The 12,086-nt window shown below is 33.4% G+C and overlaps 1 protein-coding gene across 6 annotated transcripts in view; it reads right to left on the minus strand.

The window, feature by feature from the left end:
* The window catches only part of CADM2 (cell adhesion molecule 2), a 1,065,941-nt gene that overhangs the window by 238,295 nt on the left and 815,560 nt on the right, over window positions 1–12,086 (minus strand). For all 6 annotated transcript variants that reach the window (XM_027585367.2, XM_027585371.2, XM_027585369.2 and 3 more), the window contains one exon: window positions 10,862–11,011. In XM_027585367.2, the coding sequence (XP_027441168.1) occupies window positions 10,862–11,011 (150 nt within the window). The remainder of the gene's footprint in view (window positions 1–10,861; window positions 11,012–12,086) is intronic.

The following is a 12,086-nucleotide window of genomic DNA, read 5'->3' on the forward strand; positions in this document are numbered from 1 at the left end:
ATTTCTACTTTTTGGTACTTAGACCAATACTTCCAAGTTTACTTATAAAAAAGATCATTGGGATTAAAAAGAGGCTATACTAATTAGGGGTATCTAAGTTATATTTGAAATAGAGGTTTCTTATTTGTTTTGTACCTCATGTTGAAGTTATTTTCATAAAAATATTCTTTTGAGAGAAAAGAATATTCCACATAGATTCTACACACTGAACCTATTGAAAGTGAGATCTACTGAATGTAGTAGATATAAATTACAGTGATTGTGTGGCTCAGTGACCACACCCCTAGTTATACTGCAAAGCACAATAGAGGCACCTAATGTAAGCCAATCCATTTCTCCCCACTGAGATTTTGAAACTAGAAGAGAGAGATGCAGTTGACTAAGTTTTTGAGTAGAATAATCTTTACATTAGTGTTCTAGGGCTAAGTTTTCATCAGTCTCAAACTCAAAATTTAGCACTATTTTTACAATGTAGATTCATTATTGGTGGGGATATTACTGTCTCAAATTCTATTATAAATTAAGAAAAACACAGACTGGGCCAAAACACTAAAAATTAAATTGCAACACTTTAAACACTATGTTTCATCTAAATAGAATGTATTAGTATAAATCAAAATTATGTTATTAAAAATAGGATTAAATGTATACATTAAGGACAGCATATTTTGATACTGTTATGATTTTCTTATACTTACTGAGATCTATAATGTCAATGCTATTTTGAAATTTACTTTAAAAATTTTAGAATATTTACATTCTCCATGGTCTGTGTTGGGATCCTGATTAAAAGGCCATTCAACATAGAGACCATATCAGTATGTCACCAGGAAATCAGGTCCCCATGCAGTACACTGTTACTTCACATATTTGACAAATAATACATAATAGTTTATTTATGACTGTTTCTTTAAATAAATTCATTTCATCCAAAAAAGTATATTTTCAGTCATGTGTATTTCAAGTGAAATTATTTTTTTTCTAGGCTTATGGAAGACATATTTACCAGTTATTTGGGCATGTCACATTCTCTATGACGAGGCTTACTATGAAATAAATAGGATTACATTTACTTACCTATAAAATACTTGACCCAATACTTTCCCCCTATATCATCTACCATCCCTATAAATAGATGATACATGACAACTTGCTACTTGATGTCAAAATTCATGTTGTGTTTATTTTAGTAGTTCTAATGCCCAGCATAATTCCTGGGACACAGCAGAATTTCACAGAATTGAACTGAAATGGTCACCTGGAAATCTTTTAAATACTAAATCTGCTTGGACATTTGTAGATTAACATTTACTTTGTGAAATCTGTTTTTTTAATGACTATTAATTCTCCAAATTGAGGATCTTTAATATCACAAAAGATAATTCCTCAAAACCTGGTCGGTCATTGTTTACATTTTTTAAATTGTTTTGGGAGATGAAAAGAGATGACACAATGGTGTTGACTGTCCACGTAGGCTGACTCTAGCCATCATCCACTTTTACCGCCATGATAAAAAGCATTTTTCCTCAGGTGGTTTAAGATCATTTTAACAATTGCTAACTATGTACTGACTCTGTATATCTTACCAACATACTCATATAAAATATATGCCCAGAAACATATATAATTAGAAGATAAAGGGAATCTAATTTTAATTAGGACAAGCTTTCTTTCAAGCAGCTCTATTCAACTAGGAAAGGGCTACTCAAAAATCAATGAACTGCAATAACTGGAAACAAGCTCATACTTTAGATAGTTAGCAAATATTTATTCAATGAATGACTGGATAAACACAAAAGTTAATCATCAGATGGTACAATAAAATATTTCAAATATTTTTCTCTTTGTAGGGTTTTGCTAAAAAAAAAATGTTTAGTGAATAGCAATATGCAATAACTAAGAGCACCAAGTCAGGAACTTGCTCATTTTCAGAGACCTACCATTACTTGATTTGTTTGTATTATGTTTCACTTCTATTTTTAAATAAAAGCATTATAAAAAACATCAAAAAAGTAGTAATATTAGTGAAACTTAATTTCTCTAATATATAATATCAAGTATGGAAATTATGCTGAATTCTAAAATATCCAAAAATTAACATTTGCTGAAAACATTCAGGCATACATATGTGGTGTTGAATGTCAAAGTTCCAAATCCTGATGATGTCATAGCTTAATATATAACCAATAAAATTATATAACCAATAAAATTTATAGTGTATATGGTTATCTATGTATTTCGTGAAGTTGCTGGACTTAAACTACACTGAAATAACAGATTGAGAAAGTATATTATATATAACTAAAGATTTTTCTGACACTTAATGAAAATTTCCCATAATGGGTTTATCATTAGAAGATTAAGTGAAAGGAAATTATTTCTTTACAAATCTATTAGTACACAGTTTAATATATATATTAAATTTGAGGAATATAACATTGAAAAATTAACATGTTTTAGAAACAGTGTTGTGACTTATTTCTCCCCAAAAGAAACAATTCTACTGAAGGTAATTGTGAGCATAGAGTGATGCAAGGTTTTCCGTAGAAATTATCTTCACTGAAAATAACTGGATAAGGAGAAATTTTGTATATGCATGTAAGTTGTGCTGGTTACTTTCTGCTTATCCTTCTAGATTTTTTCCCCCCTGCTCTTTGCCCTGGGAGAGTAAACTACCCAGAATCCTTTAACCTATGGTTTCCATCTGGGCTCAGACAATGGAAAGTATTGTCGGGAAATCAGAAGGTAGGAGGAAAGGAAAGTCAACTGACATATTTCCATAGGCACCCCCTTCCCAACCAGTCAGAGCTTCTAACCAGAAGATTCATCCCACAATTGTAGCTTTTGATCTTTTTGTCCCCTTTTCAGGGACGAGGGTAGGATGGTTTCCTACTGTTCCTAGCTCCTGGGTGCTACATCACATTGAATAGTTCCTTTAATTATGCCTATATATCTGTAAATAGCGTGTTCATCTTTATTAACTCAAGAGTGTAATTTTTTAATGGTAACTTGATTCATACTCATTTAATATGCACGCATTTACTAGGAAATCTGCTGACACATATGAAATGACTGTAGTATGATGGAGTTGAAATGTGAAATAAAGTGTACTCAGATCTATTACTGAGAAGGCGACTTTGGAGTAAAGACCAAAAAGAAGTGATAATTTTCACAGGAAAATTGAAAAACAAACAAACAAACAAACAAAAATCCAAAACGCTGTAAAATGATACAGGATAAAGTGAATTAGGCGCATTGTAAGAAAACTCAGTCTCATCATTGTTTTGTCATTTACTACTCAAGTTATTCAAATCTGCACACCTTGATTTCTTTACATATAAAATGGGTCTGCCTACTGTACAGGGTTGCTGTGAATACAATGAGAAAATATAAACATGAAAGCTATTGACAAATTGTATTCTGTAACTTTAACTTGTTATCATTAATTCTATGTCTTTATTGTAACTTATACATAATATTTAAAAAATTAAGAAAGCAAAAGGAAGGGTAATATTGGCCACCTTAATACCTGCCTTACTGAGTTAATTTTTTAATATTTTAAAGTCTGTCACATTGATTGAAACCAGTCACGGGTAAGGAGACTGTCAGTAGGCATTGGTTGGCATGGAGCCAGGAAAACGTGTACCTTCATTTCAGGTTCATCTCATTTTTCTTCTCTTTATCACTCCTTGTTCGAGGACACCTTATGCATGTTCTTTCTCTCCCACTGCCCCCTGTATTAATGTAAAATTATTGGCAGAAAAATTAGATAATTAACACCAGTGATTTTTGGTGATGCCCTTAATAAAATTTTATCTTCATTCCTCCAGTAATGAAATTTCCTTCCAGGAAATATTTGAGAATCATTCAAACATAAGTCAAAAATGCAAAACTACTGCGAAGAGAAATGTCCCCAAAAGTTATGTATTTTGGGTTTTTATATAAAAACAAATACAAGCACATAGAGATATGTCTGTTGAATGCATATGCTATGCACCCTGGGAGATGTTTGTCCAAAGTATTTTTTGTCAATACTAGGAAGGAATTGAAATGTTTTTTCCTGAGCATTAAGTGATCAAACTGTACTGCTTCAATTGTTTTTTTCCCACACCTGCAGAGAAACAGATGCAATAACCTAATTGATTTTTTTATTTCTATTGCCAAATGCCACACAGCATTCCTGTGGTGTTTCAATAAACTCTACTCCCTATTTTCTCTGTCTCCAAATACCCCCTCTATTCCAAATGCTTACCTACTACTATTTATAACAGATGTGGTGAGATTTGTGTAAAAAGAAAGAGAAGAGAGGCATAACAAGTGAATCAGTTATATCTATTCTAGGTCCCTCTGACCCATAAGAACTTGTAATGTCATTCTCTTAATTTTTATTTTATATTTAGATTTGCAGGTTTTTAAGTGTTATAGAAAAAGGCTTCATACAGCAACTATACAGAAATGAAATGGAATTGTAATTGAATATTTACTCCATAGGTTAATGATTTTTGGTTTTCAGGTGCACAGAAAGTAGATAGGGAAATTGTTAAAAATGTAATTGTGATCCAACCACTGGAACTTCTGATTTGGTCAGGTGTTGATGACCGCCCCCCCCCCTCCTTTTTTAACTCGGCTAGCTGGTGTCAGAGGCAGGACTAGAAGTCAGATCTGACTTCTGTCTCCGATGCTACAATGTCACCATTAAAACTTTGCAACTGAACACAAATCTCACCACATCTATTATACATAGAAGTAGGTAAGCATTTGGAATAGAGGGGGCATAGGGATCGAGCCCCATGTTGGGCTCTCTGCCCCACAGGGAGCCTGCTTCTCCCTCTCCCTCTGCCTGCCATCCCCTTGCTTGTGCTCTCTCTCTTTCTGTCAAATAAATAAATAAAATCTTAAAAAAAAGCTAGGCAACTTAAACAGCAAAACGTCATTTATTTAATATTCAATAAATGTATTTATAATGACCTAGGGTTTTCTCAGTTGGAAAATACATATTCTACCAATTAAGGCTGGAATTGGACAAGGTCTATTACGGGATCTAAACAGTGAATCAGTATCTAGAACTGTGCTTGACAAAATAGTAACCACTAGCCACATGTGCCTATTGAGTACTTGAAATGTGGCCAATGTGACTGAGAAACTAAATTTTGATTTTATTTAATTTTTATTTAACCTAAATTTAAATATTCACATGTGGCTACTGGCTACAGAATTTTGTTCTGCACAGATACAAAACACTGTCGTTGTCATGGAAAATTCTCTTGGGCAGTGCTGACTATAATGCATCCCTCTGTCTTACTCTATGTACGTCTTCAACATTTTGAAAGGAACTGCGGCTCTTTACCTAAAAGGCAGCTGCTGATATCAATGGCAGAGGCCACTTGGGGTATACTTAAGCTGACCTGGTGCCAGACACTTTTGTTCTCAGGAGCGTTCTGGTTAAAACTAACACAGAGGCCACACCTGGATTCAGATTTCTTCATTACCCATCAATTCTCCATTTAAGGAAGCTACGTATCACATTAAGTGTGCTCACGGTAGCCAAAGCCCAGATTTTTATTGCTGAATTCACTGCCTTCCTCTTTATGTTACCTGAATGAGAAATCTTACAATATTAGTTTCACTTTAGCCAGTCCCTGCGGGACACCTGTCTCCTTTTGAGAAGAGGTTCCTGAATATTCACATTTAACCTCCCTAACCGAGACTCCTAGGAAAGGGCTGCAGCTTAATTCTCCCTCAGCTGATCATCAACTGCCCACTCACAGCATGCTTTTCTTTAATGAGTAATTCCAAGTAAACAAGACACAGCATGCTTTTCTTTAGTGAGTAATTCCAAGTAAACAAGAAAGGTTTTCCCAGTTCCAACTGGACCAATGGGCCACCATCCTGAGTTCTTTGTTCAACCCTCACAGGCGGGAAGCCACCTTGTGTCTCCAGCTAGCATGGAAGACCTCTCAGAATATGTCTTGAGACTCAGAGTGACAGTGGCAATGTTGATGAGAAGCACCTGTTCCATTCTTCTGAGCAACTTGCTCTCCTTCCTTTTCTCCCTTCCTTCTCCATAACCAATGTCAGTACAAAAACCTAAACTTAGGGATGCAGAACTCGTGAAAATTGACTCACTTAACCCAAAGGTTTTCAACCTCAGCTGCATTTTAAAATCATTTGAGACACAATTAAAACACTGTGATACTGTGTACCCTTGAAAGATTCTGTTTTGAAAGCTCCCGCAAACAATAGGCAACATAATCTGAGGCAAAATAAGAACAGAGTTAAGGATGGAGCCTTTATTTAAAGGTAACGGCCACCTGCAGAAGCTGGTGCAATCAGTGATACAGACAATCACTCGTTTTCTCTATTGTTCTCCTGAGCGGTTGTCATTTGCACAGCATGTGTGTGTTACTCCAGTCATGCTAACTCATGCTTAGCTTTTGCACTTAGGTTCTGGCACAATATGGTGCGTTTGTTTGCTCAAGATAAGTCTTAGGATTGAGGCGAGGCAGGTAAAGGCAGACAAAAAGACCACGTGGGAGGGAAACAGTAATGTGGCATCTTCAAAAAAATGCTTTCATTTTCAAACTCTTGCATTTGATAGATATCACTGTCAAGGACCCCTTCCACTAGGACATCATATAGGAACTGAACCAAAGACTTGTGAGGGAATAGACATGTTAGATTGCCATTCATGAAAGGGTTTTTTTAATTCAAAACTTTCTGTTATCCTGTTGCAACAGACTATTTTTTTTAAAGATGTATTTATTTATTTGAGGAGGAGGGGCAGAGGGAGAGAGAGAATCTCAAGGAGACTCCTCCCTGAGCACAGAGCCTGACTTGGGACTGGATCCCACAACCCAGAGATCATGACCTGACCAGAAACCAAGAGTCAGACGCTTAACCCACTGCACCACTCAGGAGCCCCTGTTGCAACAGACTATTGAAACCATAATAGAGTTAGAGTTAGAAGCAGTCTAATATCAAAAACAGAAACTGGCTATACTACACACACACATACACACACACACACACACACACTAGCTTTCTTCAACATAATTCTACGCTGTTATAACAATTGGTAAAGAAAAAAATGAAATAAAGCAAGTGCATACTACAGTGATTCATATGATAAGATATTGCTATTTTATAGCAGTAAGATGAAGGATTATGTTGCTAAATATCCCAAATATGACATGATGGATTTTTCCCACCATAATTATCCCTCAGAAAGGAGGGGCTACTTAATTTTCAAGTCTTTGCAAATCTTATATTACAAGTTGCTGGTTTTTTTCAACAGGATCCTAAGACGCATTAGCTTGAAACACCCTGAATCGATTCTGGTTTTAGATGTTCTATAAAGGAATACTTATGGAATCACTGAAAGAGGAGGTAAAGACATTTCGTATAGATTTTGTTTTTGTGCCTGAGGATTTGACCTCACAATTGTAGATGTCACTGTAAACATGACTCTCAAAGATCAAAGATCTTCTTAAAAAGCAGTATGATCAGTTGTTACATAGTGGAGATCATTATTAGACTCCTGCAGGATGAATGAACAACAAAAAATTGTTCTGCTGTCATAAAAATTCATAGTTGTTACTTGGGATAAATTTCTCATTGGTAGTATATCCTACACTTTGAAATAGTGCTTCTAAGCAAGATTATTTTATTAAACGCCAGAATGGAAAAGCAGTATCTCTAAGTGAAAAACAAATTTTTTGTATTAGTTTGTTTTTGTATCAGTTTAAATACACACATATTTATATTTTTGTATTAGTTTAAATACACACATATACTCAAATCAATAAATTAAATAGTATAAACTATACATTTAATTGTCCATGAACATCTCTAAATGACTGTGTCCCCAAAACATTTTCTCTTGCTTTGCATTATTGGGAAAGTGAGAAATTTCCTTAAAATTGATGTCACCTTGTATTTGGGCATATACGTTTAAATATTTATTTACAAATACTTGTAATCAGTTAATACTAAAAGCAAAAAGAGGTTGTTAAATCTCTTTGTGTGACTCTTATGTATTTTTTTTTAAACTAATGGGACTTCATTCTTTAAAAAAAATAAGACTGATTTATTTATTTTAGAGAGCGAGAGTGAGAGGGCATTGGGGGCAGACAGATGAAGAGAGAGAGAGTAAAACCTCAAGCAGACTCCCTGTAGAGTCTGTGATCATGACCTGTGCTGAAACCAAGAGTAGGAAACTCAAAGGACTGAGTCACCCAGGTACCCCAATGTGACTTCATTCTTTAGAAAGCAACAGAGATCACTTGATTTAAAAAACAACAACAAACCCCTCCAAACACCATAAAGGAGCAAAGAAAAGTAAACACTGGCACATTTTTTTTTTATAGGAGATGTGCCTTCACTACCGCAAAAGCACTAGTAAATTTAAAGTCAAAATATAAAGCTTACATGATATTAGCATGATAGACCTTAGATATATTTTTTACTAGGTACCAGTGAAACCAAAGGTAGTCTTCAAGCTTCATTTTTACTAATATAACTTTCATTCCTATTGAATATACCTGAAATACAAGCTAGTTTATGTGGGTTATATTTATAAAATTTTAATGTAATTAATTAATTCATAAAAATCAAATTTTTATTCTTGAATATCCTTTCTTTTACAAAAGCTTTAAAATATCACATTAGATATTTCTTATATTTTTTCAAACTGCAAAGAGATATTTTATAGTCTCACAAAATATGTTTAAAATTTCTAAATGGGATAAAAAAGTCCTTAATCAGAAGCATTACATAATCAATAATACTAATAGGGATTAAAATTACATTAATACTGCTATAGTGAGTGTTTAGCAGATGAACGTTTCAAAATTCACTTTCAGACTCTTTAAAATATTCTTAAAGTACCCCCCTCCAAAAAAAAAAGAAATCTCTATGACTAAAAGTCCCTGTTAAACATGAATGATTACACAACACTCTAATCAAAACATAAATATGGAGTCACCACATTGGCTTTAAGTCTGGCCAATATTTCAGTCACAATGTTTAAATCACCATACTAACTTTAAATCTCACTTAATTGTGGGACCTTTAAACCCACCCTCCCATATGCTTCTATAACAATGTGGTCTTTAGTGATACCTGCTGCACTTGTCTTTCAAATGGCAAAATAAAACAATAAATAAAAGCTCTTTCTAATTAATACAATTCTACAGAAATGCTAGCCTGACCCTCTGTGATACTTAACTTTTTATGTCAACCAATTAATTAGGCCACAGTACCCCAATATTTGGTCAAATGCCAGTCTGGATGCTGCTGTGAAGGTATATTTAGATGAGATTAATTTAAGTCATTACACTTTGAGTAAAGCTGATTACCCTGCTGTGGCCTTGTTCAATCAGCTGAAGCATTAAGAGAAAACATTTGAGATCCCTGGAAGAAGGGATTTTGTCTCCAGACTGCCTTCAGACTTGAGCTGCAATTCTGACTTTTCCCTGGATCTCTAGTAGGCTGGACTGCTTTGCATATTTCAGACTTGCTAGCCTCCACAATCACTTGAGCCAGTTTCTTAAAATCTCTCTCTCCTTCCCTCCCTCCCTCTCTCTCTTTCTCCCTCTCTTTCTGTAGGTATTTATCAACCATCTATGCGTCTCTTTATCTATTGAGATAGAGAACACTTGTCCCCTACCAATGTACTCTAAAATATATTTTGTTCATATTCATATTTTGTTATCATCTGTCCCCTATTAGACTCTCTGTCCTCGAAGGCCAGGGATTTTATCAGTTTGTTCACCAACTCTAATACCTTTTATGAAGGAAACCTCAAAAATTATTTGTTGAGTCAATAATTTTTTAATCAATCTTCCATTATATATTAAAATTTTAAATAAATAACAAATTTCATTTTAAATCTAGAGTACATCAAAGAGGGAAAACTACATCAAGGTAAAAAAAATACAGTGAATTGCTATTTTAGGGCAAATGTGCACATTTATTGGACGAATTTAACTACACTTTAACCATTAAAATGGAACTGATTTCAAATTATCTTACTGTTATCTACACAGATTCATAAGAAATCCGGATATTAAGACCATGTTAAATAGCTAATATATAAATAGATATTTACATTCTATATAATTTAAATTTCTCTATAGCAACAGCTCCATGTTTTTATTATAGTTCATGAACTCACTTTTCCTCCCAATGCTTATAATAATGGATGAAGACTTGGAAATTCAGTGTACACTTTTAGTTGTTTGCTTGAATTATATATTATGAATTTCATCACTTCTCTAAAAAAAAATTTAATCAGAATCTATCATCCAGTTAGGAGCCAGTTAATTAATGAAGTCTAACTCAACTTGAAGTAAACACACCTTTTTAATTTCAGTTCGTTATTATGAAACCATGGAGTTACTTAAACTTTTTATGGGAATTGTTTCTACAATTCTTATTTTCAAGCCCATTCATAAGAATAAAATCATAAAACTTTCCAAAATCATGCATCTTCTAAATTTTTAAGCTAAGGTTAATAAAAAAATTATATTACCTGAAGTGAGGAAAAAATAGTTAATCTACACACAAGGCAATTACAAGGATGAGGAATGTAATATCTAGAGAGAAGATTATGGTTAAGAGAAAGCATAAAATGATTTTTGAAACAGAATTGAAGCTGTTTATTTTATTAAAAAGTTGACATAGGTTATCTTTAGTGTTTATGACTTGCAAACTAAAGTATTTAATATTTAACATGTTTAAATACAAGCAGCAGCAGTTTGGTAATCAAAACGAATAATTTGAATCATCTCGGAAAAATAAAATCATTATAATTAGGATATTTCAGAATATGATTAAAACATTTAAAAGAAAATGTATTCACCTTTCTTGTCATCAAAGTACAGAGTCTGTTGAGCTGGATTTGACCACTGGAGGGAGGTGTTATCATTTTGATCAACCCTGCAGGTCAAAATCGCAGTTCCACCTTCAACAACCGTTACATTCTGTGTTAGTGGAAACTGCCCTTGGCTGCCTAAAAGGGGATTAAAGAAAATGTTGATTAAATGAAAGTTATAAAATGATTAACTTCCCAAGAGCTACATTGGACTTAACTTCTCACTAAAAAAAAAAAAAAAAAAAAAAAATTCAACCAACCAAACAACAACACTATATATTACCAAAAGACAGAAAAAAATAATTGAAATTCCTTCATCAGGGGACAACAGTTTTGCATACCATTAAGACTCCTTCATACTTCCTTATGTGTTCCAGAAAACCTTCTTTGCCTCCAGGCACACATGAAGATTTATATACAAATAGTAACATGATTATCATTAATTTCATTTGGCCTTGCATTAATTACATAGGGTGGATCTAGTCATCTTTCAAAATAAGTCACTGGAATAATTTTGGCTGAATTGAACTCTCTAAAGCAGCAGAGGAACCCACATAAAATACTTCCCTGGTAGCTTTTATAATCCTGAATAAAGTCTATGAAATATGGATACTAGAACTTTAGATTCAATTTCTGATAAAGGAAATAAAAAAAAAGAATCCCATTTTACCAGAGCTTCTTGTAGATGTAGCTGTTTTTAGAAACACGAAATGTGTTGGAGAAAACAATGTTAAGTATTTTTCAAAAAGTGTTCATCTTGTAGAATATCCATCAAAATCTTAAAGAGATTAACCTAGGAGATAGAAATAATATTCTCCTTTGTTCCTTTCTCTAGTTTCCTGATTTTCTCCAATGAATATATATTTATTTTATAATCAAGATAAAAAACATATATTTTAAATGGCCCTTGTCAAATTGGATATCATTAGAGTATAATCAAGTATTCTATCTTCCTAAGTATCATACTAATTTATTAAAATAATTCATATAATAACTTTACTTAATAAGAACACTTCTAGTAGCTAAAGCAAAATTCATGCACATGGAAACATAATACATAAATTTCACTTCAGCAAGATGATCTGGAGATGAGCTCTGCCAATTCTGGTAACAATTATCAACATGGGTAAAAAATGACTTTCCAGAGCCAGGTTAAAATACTATTATGTGAGCAAGGTAGTTCATTAAGTCAAAGATAATTTACATATGCAAG

This window comes from Zalophus californianus, chromosome 1, assembly GCF_009762305.2.
Source record: "Zalophus californianus isolate mZalCal1 chromosome 1, mZalCal1.pri.v2, whole genome shotgun sequence".
In the NCBI taxonomy this organism is placed as follows: Eukaryota; Metazoa; Chordata; class Mammalia; order Carnivora; family Otariidae; genus Zalophus; species Zalophus californianus.